Source organism: Electrophorus electricus, chromosome 2 (genome assembly GCF_013358815.1).
Source record: "Electrophorus electricus isolate fEleEle1 chromosome 2, fEleEle1.pri, whole genome shotgun sequence".
NCBI classification, from domain to species: Eukaryota; Metazoa; Chordata; class Actinopteri; order Gymnotiformes; family Gymnotidae; genus Electrophorus; species Electrophorus electricus.
Window position 1 is genome coordinate 6,735,943 of NC_049536.1, and position 15,675 is coordinate 6,751,617.

At 37.5% G+C, this 15,675-nt stretch overlaps 2 protein-coding genes across 4 annotated transcripts; one reads left to right on the forward strand and one right to left on the reverse strand.

Moving 5' to 3' along the window:
* Positions 1–1,135: 1,135 nt before the first annotated feature.
* dldh (dihydrolipoamide dehydrogenase) lies at positions 1,136–6,683 on the reverse strand. The gene is made up of 14 exons (XM_027020748.2): positions 6,578–6,683; positions 5,748–5,823; positions 5,546–5,625; positions 5,392–5,460; positions 5,196–5,265; positions 4,370–4,470; positions 4,145–4,285; positions 3,892–3,993; positions 3,617–3,807; positions 3,177–3,347; positions 2,887–3,076; positions 2,629–2,766; positions 2,348–2,437; positions 1,136–1,870 (listed from the first exon to the last, which is right to left on the reverse strand). Exons 1-14 carry the CDS (start codon positions 6,614–6,616, stop codon positions 1,805–1,807), a joined length of 1,524 nt encoding a protein of 507 aa, XP_026876549.2. The 5' UTR covers positions 6,617–6,683; the 3' UTR covers positions 1,136–1,804.
* An 817-nt stretch (positions 6,684–7,500) lies between these two features.
* On the forward strand, positions 7,501–15,411 carry si:dkey-42p14.3 (EF-hand calcium-binding domain-containing protein 10). 3 transcript variants are annotated; one of them, XM_027020729.2, is made up of 5 exons: positions 7,501–7,630; positions 7,977–8,141; positions 8,338–8,428; positions 8,971–9,009; positions 15,322–15,411. In XM_027020729.2, exons 1-5 carry the CDS (start codon positions 7,549–7,551, stop codon positions 15,377–15,379), a joined length of 435 nt encoding a protein of 144 aa, XP_026876530.1. In that variant the 5' UTR covers positions 7,501–7,548; the 3' UTR covers positions 15,380–15,411. The 3 variants fall into 3 exon arrangements, with proteins under 3 accessions (XP_026876530.1, XP_026876529.1, XP_026876531.1); XM_027020728.2 differs by having other exon boundaries at positions 7,501–7,654; positions 15,322–15,395; XM_027020730.2 differs by lacking the exon at positions 15,322–15,411 and adding an exon at positions 12,380–13,673 and having other exon boundaries at positions 7,501–7,654.
* The last annotated feature ends 264 nt before the right edge of the window (positions 15,412–15,675 follow it).

Here is a 15,675-nt window from a genome sequence, read left to right on the forward strand (position 1 = left end):
TGTGTTCAAAATATTTTTTGTTTGTGTTTGATTGCCAGTAGTGTTCTATAGAATGTGTCACAATCTTTTGGTCATGCAGAATGCTGAGCAAAATTTTAAAAGATAACACTCACTATTCCAAAAGCATTTCAAATAAATACATTTTTAATATCATGAACATATCAAAGTAATTTCAATTATCGGGACTTGATGTTACTTTGAGAGAGAACATAAGTAGCATTGAGGCACTGAATTAAAATGTTCTGTGAATATACTTGTCACCCTCCCAACCCTGAGCGTCCCCCGTCTCCATAGTAACTGGTTTACTTCCGTGTTTTCTCGTTCTCGTTTGCTTTGTTCTCCACCGGTTATTATTTCCAGCTCTTTCTAATTTGTCCAATTAACCTTCCTGCTTAAAACCCCTTGTTTGTCTCCTGTATTTTTCTGGGCAGTGTCTTAGGTTCTTCCTCGTGGATTTTTCCCAGCCTCTGGTGTCGTTGCGCTTATGTTTCGGTTTTGTTTGCTTAATCCTGGATTCCCTTCGTTCGTCTTAGCCCGGTTAGCTAGTATTGCTGTATTCCTCCTTTATTTAGGTCATGTCTATTTATTTTTCGTCCGTGTTCAAGCAAAAGTGACACTTGGTTCCGCTCAAAGTTTTCTTTGATCCTGTTGACTTGCTCATTAGGGGCCTGAATAACTGTACATAGTCTCATTTATGTAAAGCTGCTTTGCAACAACATGCATTTTTAAAAGTGTTATGCAAATAGGCCTACATTTGAACTGGGGATAGAGAATCTGTCAAAATGTGTTTAAGGTCCCAAAAAAGGATCTGCAATAGAGGGTTTTTCCAGAGAAACAAGGTTGGAATTCCTGATGGCAAGCACAGAAACTATTGACAATATAGACTGCTTTAGACATGAACATACTGCCATTGAACTTTACATTCGTTCATGCCGAGCTTTTTTTGTATGCCTACAGCAATTCAGTGGGTATGAGGCTTGTTGCTTAGTGCTTCTGTTGAGATTTTATTTTATGTAACACTGAAAACATCTAAACAAATTCACTGTGATCATTTGGTTGGAAATGAAAATAGCCAAACATGACACATTGACAGCCTGTTCTGGACAGGATTTTGCACTCTCTACTGGAGACTAGGTCAAAATACCAGATTTTCTTTGCTTTATTTGCATGAACCCCAGCATTCTTTGCCAGACTGAAAATCTAAGATATATTATTATTATCAAGTAACTTTTTAAAAAATGTATATTTGGAGTTCATTAGTATATTCTGATGGCCTCTGATAAATGTGTTTTTCTACTGTACATTTTTTTTTTAATACAACCCACATTAAAATGCTGGTCAACAGGGATGGTTGAGTGGGGAAATAATAAAGGAAGAATCAAACAGGAATGGTCTGTGATAAAGCTACAGAATGATAATTTGCTTAATATCTTCATCAACTGACATTATTGCAATATGCTATAATATCATGTACCGACCTAAGCCTTCTTCTACCCAACAGCTGTAGACATACTCAACTCCACCCACCCCAAACTGTTGCTGCTGGACAATTAAGTACAACTGTATTCAACACGGATAGACTGTACTCAAGTGATGTTTAGTGAGTCACTTTCATCCTAAGAAAATACCCTAAACCCTTTATTAGAACATTTAAATAACACAGTAAATATAATGCAGTGTTATACTGGAGTTACACATGAAAGCATCTTCTGAAAGCTGAGAGTTGACAGTCTCCAAAAATGTGTCCAATGAAGATTCCAAAACCAGTTATGAAGCTGGCAATTATATACATGTATCTGGTGATCTAGAAATTGATGGCTTTTCCAAAGGAAGCAGCAAGGTTGGCTTCCCTAAAGGCCTCTGAAACAGTCTGGAAAGGAAAACAAGTTTGAGTCAACCAATCTAGAAAGGTTTTTAAATTCTATAAGTTATCAGACTACGATGGGCTAGAAACGCTTATTTATCAGTGAAGCTGAGAATACAATAAAAAAATGGTTAAAGTAACAGCATAGTTGCCAGAAAGAAAGAAAGCTTGATACCAGTTATTGAGATGATCAAGATAGTATACTATGCATAGTTTCATGATTTTGCACTGATTTTCATAATTTAACATTTTTACCATGAGCTCATACATTTGATGCCTGAGATTGTAGCCTGGTTTCCAATATGCACTCATGTTTGTTCAGCTGAGGCCCTTTGCATCAACATTACCAAAAAAGGCATTTTCATAAGAGTAATAGCAGTAACTGTGCACCGAATGCTCATTGCAATCTTAATTCCAGCTGCTTTGATCTAAACATAAATAGCTGTAGAAAACAAGTTTTTTTTTTTTGCTAGAGAAACTTACAGGATGGGCATGGCACACTCTCGCAACATCTTCACATGATGCTCCATATTCCATTGCAAGTGCAGCTTCATTGATCATCTCACCTGCCCCCTGCATGACAAATCTCGTTACCACTATTGGCAAATTATAAATTTAGACCGAGACTCATTAATATTAAATTAGTCTATCCAGAAGTGTACACATGAATATTTATTAAGATGATTAAATGTTACAGATTAAAACATATCTACAAGATGCCAATATAAGCAGCATTACATAGTACATTTTCTTGTTCCACTCACCGAACCCAGAATGTGAGCTCCCAGCATTCTGTCTGTTTCTTTGTGACTAAGGATCTTCACCATGCCATCTGTATCAGCATTAGTCTTTGCTCTGCTATTAGCAGCAAATGGGAATTTGCCAATTTTGTATGGGACACTCTGCAGGAACAGAGTATTCAACAAACTCGTTGATAAAACGGCACAGTAAAGAATGTGTGGTGTGGATAGATATGAGAAACACAGAAAAAGAGAGCGACAGAAAGAGACAGAGATACACACCTCTTCCTTAAGCTGCTCCTCATTCTTGCCGACCCATGCGACTTCGGGGTGTGTGTAGATGACGGAAGGAACACAATTGTAGTCAATGTGAACAGCTCCTCCTGCCATGCCTTCAACACAAATTATGCCTTCGTCCTCGGCCTTGTGTGCAAGCATGGGCCCAGCCACCACGTCACCAATTGCATAAATACTGCAGAGTAGACAGTGGTTGAAAGCGTGCACCCCTCTTTCAAGTCATTTCCATATCATACAAATTGTTCATGGACATTTGCTGACTGAACGTGTCACACCTGGGCACTTTGGTTTGGAAACGGTTGGTAACAGGGATTCTGCCACGGTTGTCCAGTTCAATACCAACATTCTCAAGACCAAGGTTGTGGGTATAGGGCCGACGGCCAATGCATACCAGCAGCACGTCACAGGTAAGCATCTCGTTCTTGCCCCCAGCAGCAGCCTCCACTCTGAGAACACAAACAGTTGCTGTCATTCGAAAAGCTAACATATTGCACTTAGAGACATTACTCTGTTCCACTTAATTTAGAACTGCTAAGGAAATCAACTTCAAACCCAGCACACCCTGTGTACACCTTTGCTTTGTACTTCCATAGATAGGGCTAGGATTCATCACTGATTCACAAGAGCTTACAATAGCTTACTCCCTGTTGTCTGACACTGGCGAGAGCAAGAGTTTTTTATTATTATTTTTTAAACCGTGAACCTTAAAACTTACGCCACATCAATCTTGCCATCAGGTCTCTTTGTGGCACCCATGACCTTGGTGCCCAGCTTGAACTTCATGCCCTGTTTCTGAAGAATACGCTGGAAGTTCTTGGAGATCTCCATATCGATGCCCATGCCGCCCACATGACCCAGGAATTCCACTGCTGTTACGTTGGAGCCCAGTCTGTGCCATACTGAACCCTGACAATAGAGACAAAATATTTTAATCCACGATTTATTTGTAGCCTTGAGTTCCACGTGCATGCTTTGTTATGGACTACCCACCAGTTCAACTCCAATGACTCCAGCACCAATAACAATGAGTTCTTCTGGGACCTTCTCCAGTGATAGTGCCCCTGTAGAGGACACTATAGTTTTCTCATCAATCTGTCAACACAGGTGGCAGGTTAGCAGCTGAAGTCAAGCTAAAATGACTGTGCGCATCCATTTGTGTACCTGATTTAACATAACCCATTAAGGATAAAGTAACTGAAGACAAAATCAGGCATAATCCTTTAGTAAGTTTGCGAAGACGAACCTCAATGCCTGGAAAAGGGGTGACCTCTGATCCTGTAGCAATCAGGATGTTTTTGGTGTTAATAACCTGCTCACCATCAGCAGTCCTTGCAGTGACCTGATTTTTGCCAGTTAATGTTCCAAATCCATTCACATGAGTAACCTAAAAAAAGATGCTAATGATGCTGAAACAGTAGCAAATTAATATTCCACTCCATGTCAGAATCATTTACATTTACACACTCACTTTGTTCTGTTTGAATAAGTGTGCAATGCCTCCCGTCAAGGCTTTGACAGCACCACTCTTCTGTGCCATCATCTTCTCCAAATTAAGTGATATCTCTTTTACTAAAAGTCAAAATAAATGGGTAAATTTTATACTATCAAATCAAAAACACTGATGAGCATTTTCAAACACTAATAGAGTAGTAATTATGTAAACACCTTTAGAAACTTCATTTTGTTTTCATGGAAATGTTAACTCATTTTACTATTTAGTTTATAAGAACAGTATTTTACCGATTTACATGGTGTCCCATATATAAATCTGTTAGTAATGATACAAACTTTCATGTTAACTATTCAGTTAATGACTGCTTCTCAGATTTGCTTAATAGTTTTGGTAAATGATGAAATTGTACATGACAGACAATTTTTATGCTTGTAGTATAATTATTTTCTGAAATGTGTTGAGTGTTGGTCTTCAAGCCTGAAAATGAGCACTACAGAAAAATCATTACTTCATTACTTAATTTTATAAGTTATTATTTTTGAACTGCTGATACTAGTTGCATGAAGTCAACAGGGATTATTTTCCATGTATTGTTTACCCATTAAAACACAACATACAGAGATATATGTTTGCCAATTAATGGCTTGTTGAAAATGGTCAGTTAAGATGCTTTATGGAAAACTGGGGCAGTGTCGTAACCTATGAATTACACAGCCTTAATATTTTGTACAATCTCTGTAGAACAGCCATATGTACCACCAGGAGTAGGTATTTATGAAAGGTCACCATTTCATTTATTTTACTGTACAAAAAGGTCACATGACCATATTCTTAAACTTACTTTCAATGCCTCTGTTTTCAAAGTCTTTTCCATGTGCCAGGTGATAGAGATAAGAGTTGTTCAACAGGGCCTTAAATATACAATACCAATGTCAACCAATAACATCTAAAAATTTGTAAAAATATGTAAATACAGAAGTGACTGATAGGTTGATCCATGATGAACTCACTTAGCCTGCCTGAAACATATGAAATACCTTTGATGGGATACAGCCCACATTTAAGCATGTTCCTCCAAGGGTGGCATTCTTTTCCACACACACGGTCTGTAAGTGTAAGTGATGTTAGCCATCACTCATCAACAAAAAAAAAAGGCTCTTCTGTAATATTCAAGATAGGACTGTCTGTTACCTTGAAACCTAGCTGTGCAGCTTTGATGGCAGCAACATATCCTCCAGGCCCAGATCCCACAACTGTCACATCAGCATCAACTACGGAGAGAGCAGAACATTCTTGAGCATATTTAGATAATCTAACACACCACCACAAAATCTTTATACAGATGCTAATTGTGCAGTGACACTGATTAAATGAAGCAGTTAGAAAGCCTTACTTGCAGCTTTGTCAGCATATGTTCTCATACATAATGGTGTAGCTCTGTGCAACTTGCAGGGAAGATGTCGACTTCGCTGTGTCAAGAGAAAACTCAGAATAAAAATCCCACTTGTCTATTCCATGACAGACTGACACTCAAAGACAGACTGACAAATAAGACTGGATGTTTGATATAAATAAAAAATAATGAAAGACCACAAAACACCACCAGAAAGGTACAAACAAACAGTAAACAGACAGGATGCTGGGAATTGTAATTACATGAATAAGGCTGTGGTGTGTGTGTGTGTGTGTATATATATATATATATATATATATATATATATATATATATATACACACACACACACGCAATTGACTATGTAATATTTAAAAAAATACTGCCTGACCCTGTAGGAAAAAAGCAGCTGACCACTGGCATTGCCTTACAGCTGAAGCTAACCTAGTGGACCAAGTTCAATTTACCCAGCTTGCTATCTAGCTCGCCTCATAACTGTCACAAGCTTAATTTAACATACAAAAGTCTGCTTTGGAAAGCTCGGGAACAAGCAGTCTGGTCGTTATGTGCATAGTCACACCTATGAGATGCAATCTGACAGCTTGTTCCTGTAGGTTTCGCTAGAGTAGTTTTAACTGAGCCCGCTAGATAACCAGCTATCTTAACACTAGCTAGCTGTCGACCTGGCTACCTTGCTAGCTAGCAACCGAGCTAACTCGGCCTTCAGTGAGAAAATCAACAGATGTTTCCTGATGTAAAAGATGAGACGTGTTCATTGACGAAATAACCTTGTCCTTAGAACCCATTGCGTCAACATATGTGGCATTTACCATTGCGAGAGTACGATAAAGCTGGTTCCAGGTCTGCATTTTGACAGTGTCCCAATACAGAATGCTTCACCTACAGCTATCAGCGCACCCAAGGACTCTGCGCTGCGCGTGCGTACAATTGACTGATGCGCGTTTCGTCGCTTACTGATTATGTCAAAATAATGGCCCTCACTGCTCTGTGAACCAAAAGGTAATAATATAACGTAAAACTCTTCCAAAATATAAGAAACACAAACTTTGATAACATGAATCGTTTTTTCCCTTCATAATATTTATGTATGCCTCTGCAATAATCAAATACTTAATAATAATAATAATAATAATAATAATAATAATAATAATAATATTATTATTATTATTGTGAACACCTGTTGATGTAATCCTTTTGGTTCCATACGAGTATTCATATGGATATGCTGACTTGGTCTCAATGACTTTGTCACAGCTCTGTCTCCTGGCTGATAAAAAAAAAAAAAAAAATCCTCTAATATAACTATATAGTTATCTGATATCAACCAGGAATGGTGACACTGCCATACGCTAGACAGCCTAAGGAATAGTTACGGTGACTTAATTTCTTAAAATCTTAAATGCAACCTAACCATCCAACTAACAAACACTAACCAACTCTAAAAAAAATTTCACCTACGAAATATAAACATTTAATTTGACAGAGTACTGGAATAATCTAACTCCTGTTATAGTCTTAAGCATGGTACAGCATCTTAAACCTGCACATCATTTAGATTCTGCATACAATTTATCTAAAGTCACTGGAACTAGGCTGGGTGCCCTCTCAAAGAACATAAACTCCGGCTATACCATAGACTATTTACACCACAGACTGTGCTAGTTGTCGGCTGAACTGAAAAGAGATTTCACTGGTCTCGCGCGAGCGTGTGGTATCACAGCAACAAGGACAGTCAGCGTCCTAAAGGCGCTGAGGCGTTTGGAAGTAGCTTATAGGGTACATGATGACAACACCACGCGAAAAAGAGGCAGTGAAATACCTCGAGGAACATAAAATTGGCGAAATGATGGATAATTTAATTAGTATGCTCTTCTTTTACAGACCAGGCAAGATTTTAATGTCTGTACCTAATGCTGTACTCTCAACAAGTCCTACTCGTGAAGCGTTCAGGTTAACTGTGCGGTTTTTTTTTTATATAGCTAGCCTGCAAGGTTAGCGTTAGCTAACCTAGTCTATGTCTTACCTGCTGAATTGTGGGAATGGCCAAACACTGTAGTCTTAATTTTCTTTGCTTTAAGAGCTGGTACGCTTATAGACCATGAGTCTTCTGGGAATTATATGAGAACTACCTAGCTAGCTAGCTAGTTAAATATTGCATCGTGCATTAATGTGTAAATGGGTTTTATAGTTTTTATCTTTTTGTCTAAGAACGACCAAGGGAATTCCTGATTGCCCAGCTTGAACAACTGAGAGCTTCCAAACTTTCTGCAGCTGATAGTCCATGCCTCTTTGATGACTCCAATTTGGATGCAGTGTTTGGGATCCTGGATCCTGCAAATCAAGGACACATCTCTTATGCTCAATATAAAGAGGGTAAGGAAATGTCACATGAAAAAAAAAAAATCACATGAATATATATTGTTTGTCTAACTTCACTAAACATTAAAGAACATAGCTATCTTTCTCATTAAAATGTTTCAGGACTGTGTATATATATCAATGTATATTTGTATGATCAAATTCACAATATACTGATTTACATGTTAAGTAAAAAATACCATCTCTACAGCACTGATGACACTTGGTATCAAGAATTTCAATGAACACCATGAGGATCTTGGAAATAACAGAATCTCAAATGAGACATTTAAAAGAGAAGCGTAAGTGTTGAACTTCTCACTCCTACTTTACAGTTACGTAAGACATTAGAATTGATCTGTGATGACCTTTGTAGGTTAGATGATAACACTGACAGTGACTTACTTAAATCCTAAAAGTATTTATTTGGAACTCATTGAATTGGATTTCTCTAACTAAATCAGCCAAGTTACTACTAGATATAAGGAATTAGTTAAAATATGTTAACTGAAAACATGCTTATGTTTTTGCATATTTTCATAGGCTTTCATTTTTTTTTAGAATCTGCTCTTCACTGTCACTTTAATAAAATTTTTATTATTGTTCAGTAAGACAAAATATTTCTAAACTGAATGGAATGTTTTATAAACTGTAGTCTTGTGAAAGTAGTTGAATTAGTCCATAGTAGTATAATTCAGTGGAACTGAAGTTAATAAAACATTTTAATATAGCCTTTAATATAATATTTCAGGCTTTATCAGAATTAATGAAATTATTTATGTATTTTGATCACAGTATTAAGAGAATAAAAAACTTTAAGCTAATAGTATTTTTCTCTGTTTAGGAAGGAGGGTCTTCTTAAAAGTGCAGCAACGTTCCAGATGTAATTATTTATCCATTAGCCAGTGTAATAACACTGGTACTCTCTCTTTTTAAAATAAATGTTTATCATGTGTGATTGTTTATATTAAATCAGTTTACAGGGTATTAGACGAGGAATGATGGTAACCTGCATTTAAAGGAACATGAGTAAAGCATCCAGCAAACATTCAGTCAGTGTGAGGATGCTGGAATATGAATTTAACAGAGACAATTCAAACAAGTATTCCAACTGAGAAAATATGTTTTTACTTTTATAGCTTATAGCTTTATCCAGGAAAGTGGGCATATAGCTTACATGCTGTGCAAACTTTATTAAGATGTTTTGAAGGCAGTTGCTGTGTGCTTCACAAACATCAACAAAAAAGAAGGCACAGGGCAAAACACATCACAGTATACACCTAAGTACTATTAGGGATAAATATACAAGGTGAAAAAGTAAATATACATTTTATATACACAATTCACAAAATTAGTTCAAGAGTGATACATGTAAGGTGCAGTTCTCCAGTGTTTTCAGGGGAGGATGGTGGTTCAAGACACATGAAATTGGGAAAGCAACTGTATGGATGCCTGTTGATTTTGGGCATCTGAGCAGAACAGACTGAAGTGCAGAGCCAAATAAAGATTAGAAAACAAATTAGAAACCAAAAGAAAAATCTCTAAAGACAAGAGGCTGTCTTAACTTTGAAGTTGAAAAATGTGACGTTTAAGTAATATAAAGGGGGCAACTAGGGAATGCCCTTCCAGTAGTGCCAACACAGGCTGCTGAGACTGAAGACTTAACAATAGACCCAAAATCCTAGGGTTTTTTTCTCTTTAAATGCTTCAGCTGGTATATATAATCAACAGGAAACAAGACTTATAAATGCGAAGAGGCTACTTATAGACAATTTGAGATTGATTACCAGTTGGGTCCACTGAGAAAAAGAGACAGAGATTTAGAATACATGTGACAGCAAATGAGCATCAGCTCAAGACTGATTACAAAGATAAGTGAGAGATCTGCCCAATCCAAATCTCCTGTCCTCTCAGACTCGCAAATTCATGGATTTAATATGCATGTTCCTGAAAGTTAGCTTCTTCCATTCATCTAGGGATAATGCACACTTGGGATGCAGGCTTCAGCACACTGCTTGTAGAATTACCCAAACATGGATGTGACAACAAATGAAAGAGGAATGATTTTGATCACAGATATTTATTTAAATGTAATTAGCATATGTTAAATATGGGTGTATTGAATTGTTTTAAATGTTATAACTTAAGTTCTTAGATAACAACAGGTCCACTGGCTATGACAGTGTAATTTATTCTGTAATCTGTGTTAAAATAAATTGCATGCCTCTAGGAGTCAAGAGCCTGAACAATTGGCTCAAGTAATAAACTTGAACATCAAGTAATAACATTTGAACATAAGTCCAAATTCTGTGAAACTGGAGTCTACAACCCACATTCCAGAGATTTAGATTGGACATTCCACTTAAAGGAGCAACAAGTCATTTTTACAACCAAAAAGTAGCAAACAATACTTATGAAAGTGATTTTATTATTTATTTACTATTGCTAACTGACAGTATATTATTATTATTATTATTATTATTATTATTATCTGCTGGATTTATGACCGCTAACTTGTCCAGCAGTTTTCGAGATTTTGACATGGGATTAATGCTGGAATGTTTGGTCAGATTGGGAAAGATGTGTTTGTATTCATCTTTTTTGACTGGATGACCAGTTTCCATGTAGCAAATTTTTTTCCTGATTTTTTTCCCCTAAATGAATGGTGGAATGTTCAAAACTGTCATACACACACTCTAAGTGATTACACACTACTTGTAATCAGTCAATTGGGACTCCATGGCAACCACATAACCACCTAGCAACCATAGCAACCACCTAGCAAGACCATAGCAGCTACCTAGCAACCACTTATGACACTCTAGCAACCACCTGGGACTCCATAGCAACGACTTGGTAACCATGTAGCAACCACTTGGGATTCCATAGCAACCACCTAGCAAGACCATAGCAACCACTTGGTTACATCTTTGAAATCACCTCCCAAGACTATTCCAACCACTTGGTAACAGCTTTGAAACCACCTACCAAGACTATAGCAACTAGTTGGTAACACTCTAGCAACCACTTGGGACTCCATATCAACCATTTGGTAACACCTTAGCAACCACCTGGGATACCATAACAACTACCTAGCAACTATCTGTGAATTGCATAAGATGTGTAATCACTCTGCATTTTCTTCAGGAAATGCACTAGTTATTTAAAAAAAAAAGTTCTATAATGTGCAGCATATTGCTTTGTAGTCCTCACATTAAGCAGTTTATGCTGCATAGTCGATCCCCCACATGGTGGTGCCCACGTTTAAAATAGATTTCCTACAGAATCTCATAAAATTTGAAGAATCATTGGAAATTTACTTACTGCTCTTTTAAAGCTATAAAAAGGTAGGAGGGCTTCCTAGCCATAGGGACTTTAAAAGATTCTATGTTTATGTGTGCAGAAGATATTTGTGTCAGGTAGCTAGGTCGAAAAGTTAATTAATTCTCTATCTGAGAACTTCTTGTTAAAATGCTATCCAATTTCTCAGATATATTAGATTAGCTAGTTAAGATATATAGATTCTAGCTTTGTTGGCTTCCTCTAAATAAGATAGCTAGCTAGCTAGCTAGCTACCAAACAACTTGATCTTAATGTTTGTAGTGAACAAATGGCTTATGTCTAAATGTAAAAACTAAATGGCTTATCCTCACCCATTAGTCAGTTTTAATAAAACCTTCTGCAAAGAGCATGTGGAGATTAACACTGTAATCAGGGTTTGACAACTGTGAAATGTAACTGTCAAAGAAAAAAAACAAACAGGAAACACAACAGAGTAGCCTTTGTCGGTGTATAATACAATGGTAATTATTTACAAACAAATTGGTGCAATTCACTTCGGGAAGGACCCAGGCTAAAATATCAAACAAAAACCCACACTAATGAAAGAAAATACACACTAAATAATCCTAAAAAAAAGAAACATACAGAAGACTACCCTAATTGTCTAACACAGAAGGAAAACCCACACCCAACAAAAATGGCAGCCACTCTGTACCACCACTAGTATCCAACACCAAGGTACCATCCACCAAACAATATACACAATAGTGGCCAAAGTAAGTAGGATGAAGTAATCTCAGTATTGAAATGAAACACGAGGTCATACACAAATCACATGAATCCAAGCACATGTCAAAATCACTCTACACAAACAATATAACAGCTCCTTCCTCGCTGCCTCTCTCTCTCTCTCTCTCTCTCTCTCTCTCTCTCTCTCTCTCTCTCTCTCTCTCTGAGGGGTCTTTATGTAGGAGGGGCTCGTAGACCTAGGGATGGAGCAGAGTTGAAACCTGAAAGGGAGGAGAAAACCTGGCACTGGACATGGAATGTACATGAAGGAAATACACACACATCCATACAAACATAACAGTGTTTGTTGGCAACTCAGTGAAGTAATATGTGTATAATGAGGAAACAGGAAACTGAGGGTGTCCAATCAGATTAAATCTTTCTATGTATCTGGCCCTTTCGACAGCAGAAGGGTATTGAAGCTGTTTCAATACACGCTGTCTCAGAATTTCCCATTCACTCCTATTGAAACCTCATGGAGTGTTTCCCTCCACAAGGGTCATTGTTTTCATTTTGATGGTGCTCTGTCTGGCTGCACCAGTCTTACTGAAAGAGTTAGAAGCACCATGCCAGATAAGGGAAGAAGAGGGCTTGCTTGCTAGCTACACAGCTAGCTAGCCAGCCATCTCTAGCTGTCTGCAATGGGAAATTTCCTAGATATCCATATTCAACTTTTACATTTTGCTAGCTATTTGGTTGGAAATTGTTTTTACTATTAAAATAGCTGCACAAGTGAGCTCCATTGTGAACTGTCTTGGTAGCTGGGAATCTGCATTTGTTTGTTGCTGTTAACTGATTGTAATAGTTCTGGCTAGATCAACTGTTATTACAAGTTATATAGAGAACTATATAGCTAGGTAGACAAACCAGTTGGTTAGAAACACTAATACTTTTTAGGAGTCTTAGAGTCCTGCTTCAAGCAAACGTCAGTTTGGTTAATTATATATATTATATGGACAAAAGTATTGGGACACACCTCTTAGTCATTGAATTCAGGTGTTTCATTCAGTCCCATTGCCACAGGTGTATAAAATCAAGCACCTAGCTATGCTGTGTCATTCTAAAGAGCTCACTAAATTTGAGCATAATGTAATAGAAAACCACCTTTGCAAAAAGTCAGATATTTCATGATCAAATGTAGGGTATTATTGAGTGGTATTATTGAAAGGTGGAAGTGTTTAGTAACCATAGCAACTTAGCCACGAAGTGGCAGACCACAAGAAGTTACAGAATGGGGTTGCCAAGTGCTGAGGTGCATATGAAATTTTGTTATACTCACGTATACTGATAATAAACACACTCTTATTCTAGTGTGTAAAAGTTGCCAATGCACTGCTGACTCAGTAACTGCAGAGTTCTAAACTTCCTCTGGCATTAACATCAGCACAAAAACTGTGCTGGGAGCTTCATGGCATGGTTTCAATAGCCTAGCAGCTGCATGCAAGCCTTACCTATACCTTACATCTGCCTGACTGCATTGTGCCAGTTATAAAGTTTGGTGGAGGAGGGATAATGCTATGGGGATGTTTTTCAGGGGTTGGTGTAGGCCCCTTAGTTCCAGTCCAGGGGAATCTTAATCCTTCAGCATACCAAGACATTTTGGACAATTGTATGCTTCCAAATTTGTGGGAACAGCATGACTGTGCCCCAGTGCACAATGCAAGGTCCATAAAGGCAAGGTTAGACCAGTTTGGTGGTGAAGAACTTGACTGGCCCACACAGAGCTCTGACCTCAACCCCATCAAATACTTTTGGGATGAACAGAGATTTTGAGGCAGGCCCTCAATATCAGTGTCTGACCTCACAAATGATTCTGTTCGAATGCGCAAAAATTCCCACAGATACGCTCCAACATCTTGAAGAAAGCCCATCCAGAAGCGTGGAAGCTGATATAGCTGCAAAGGGGGACCAACTCCATGTTAATGCCTATGGATTTATAATGTAATGTCATAAAAGCTCCTGTAGGTGTAATGTCTAGGGGTCCCAATACTTAGTTAGCTAGCAAACAAGCTATGATATGAAACTGGATGCCAGTTGCATCGTTTGGCTACTAAATTTCAATACTGTCAGTAGGTGATGGTTTGATATCATTATTCTGATATCTGCAATAATACGGAAAGAAAAAATCAGCTCTAGCTGGTCTGTGATCAATCAATCAGTAACTCAATCAATACCTAGCTAACTGAGAAAGGTAAATGTCAAATTTTGCCTAATCATTGAAAATAGTGAGAAATGTTGAACCTGTTTGCCTGCATTGTATCCACAGAATTTGCTCCTACTGTGTTCAGCTTTGCTCATTCAACCTGTTTAATGGATTGTTAATGGATATACACTGAATGTAGCTTTGAACCCCATAGATTAAGACACCCTCTATTCTTAGATATTTTTTGGTGCTGTCATCTTTCTCCATGCTTTAAATCATGACCCATGTGAAATTTAAATACATGTTCAAGGGTTCAAGTCCAGCTCAAATCAGGACAGTCTGTGGTGTGCATAGGTGGTTTACATTCTTCATCTTCTATTTCTTCACCCTCTGCACTAATGTTGTTTTAGACCTTAGAAGATAGCACTGAGCAGTCATGTTCTTATGAGGAGGCATAATTCCTTGCCTGTACAGGTGAAAATGTGGATCTAGAATTAATAAAATTAATATGAATATGATACCGAATACATTTTTCTCATTCATATATGACAGCCTTGCTGTCTGAATTAGAGGACTGTTGGAATTAGGGGGCTTTGCTCTATCATGTGTTAACTTTTAAATCTATATGTCTTAAATAAACCTCTAATTAATGCTATAAGTACATTCTTCGGACAAGAATATTTTTACCATTTGTGCACTTGTATCATCATTCAAAAGGTTTAGCAGTTGTCTTGGTTACCTGCATGTAGGAAATGATCATTAATAAGGGACAGGGCTGTAATGATAAACATTTTTAGATTACATATGACTTTCAGCCCAAGTTGAATATTCAGTTTGATTTTTCATACTTTCTGTTAAAATTGTATTAATTCTCTAAGAATAATGTACTTATAGTTTTGGAGGGGTGGGGGGTTTCTATAGAAGTGATTGATTCCCTGAATAAATTATACTGTAAAGAATAAGCTGGGTTTCCTTTTTTAGTGCATTCTACAGAGCATGGACAACCACACCTGTAATGATTAAGGTAACTACTGGATGACTTGTCTTTCTATGGCCTTTGGAAGTATGCATTTCAAACATTGCTCAAGAAGCATGAACCATAAACTCTTAAATGTTGGAAAATTACTCCAAAAAAAGTAAAAACCATTTGAGACATGTGAGTGAAAAACAAAAGGTGAGCCTGCTAGAAAGGCCTTCCATCAGGGGAAGGTCTGCTGTTGGATCTGTGGAAGACTGTTCTTTTCTTGTACAAAAAAGTGTGCACGCACTGTCATAGAACTCATAGCAGTAAGCCTTTGGATGCTTACATGCTCATGGAAAAGGGCACAGGATTCA

Coding starts and splice junctions, on each gene's coding strand:
- dldh (XM_027020748.2), bottom strand. CDS start 6,616: ATGCAGACCTGGAACCAGCTTTATCGTACTCTCGCAATG. Junction 4,286..4,369: donor ACTTATTCAAACAGAACAAA/GTGAGTGTGTAA, acceptor ATCTTTTTTTAG/GTTACTCATGTGAATGGATT. Junction 2,438..2,628: donor GAGCTCACATTCTGGGTTCG/GTGAGTGGAACA, acceptor TTTGTCATGCAG/GGGGCAGGTGAGATGATCAA.
- si:dkey-42p14.3 (XM_027020728.2), top strand. CDS start 7,549: ATGATGACAACACCACGCGAAAAAGAGGCAGTGAAATACCTCGAGGAA. Junction 7,655..7,976: donor GCTCTTCTTTTACAGACCAG/GCAAGATTTTAA, acceptor TTTTTGTCTAAG/AACGACCAAGGGAATTCCTG. Junction 9,010..15,321: donor AGTGCAGCAACGTTCCAGAT/GTAATTATTTAT, acceptor TTCCTTTTTTAG/TGCATTCTACAGAGCATGGA.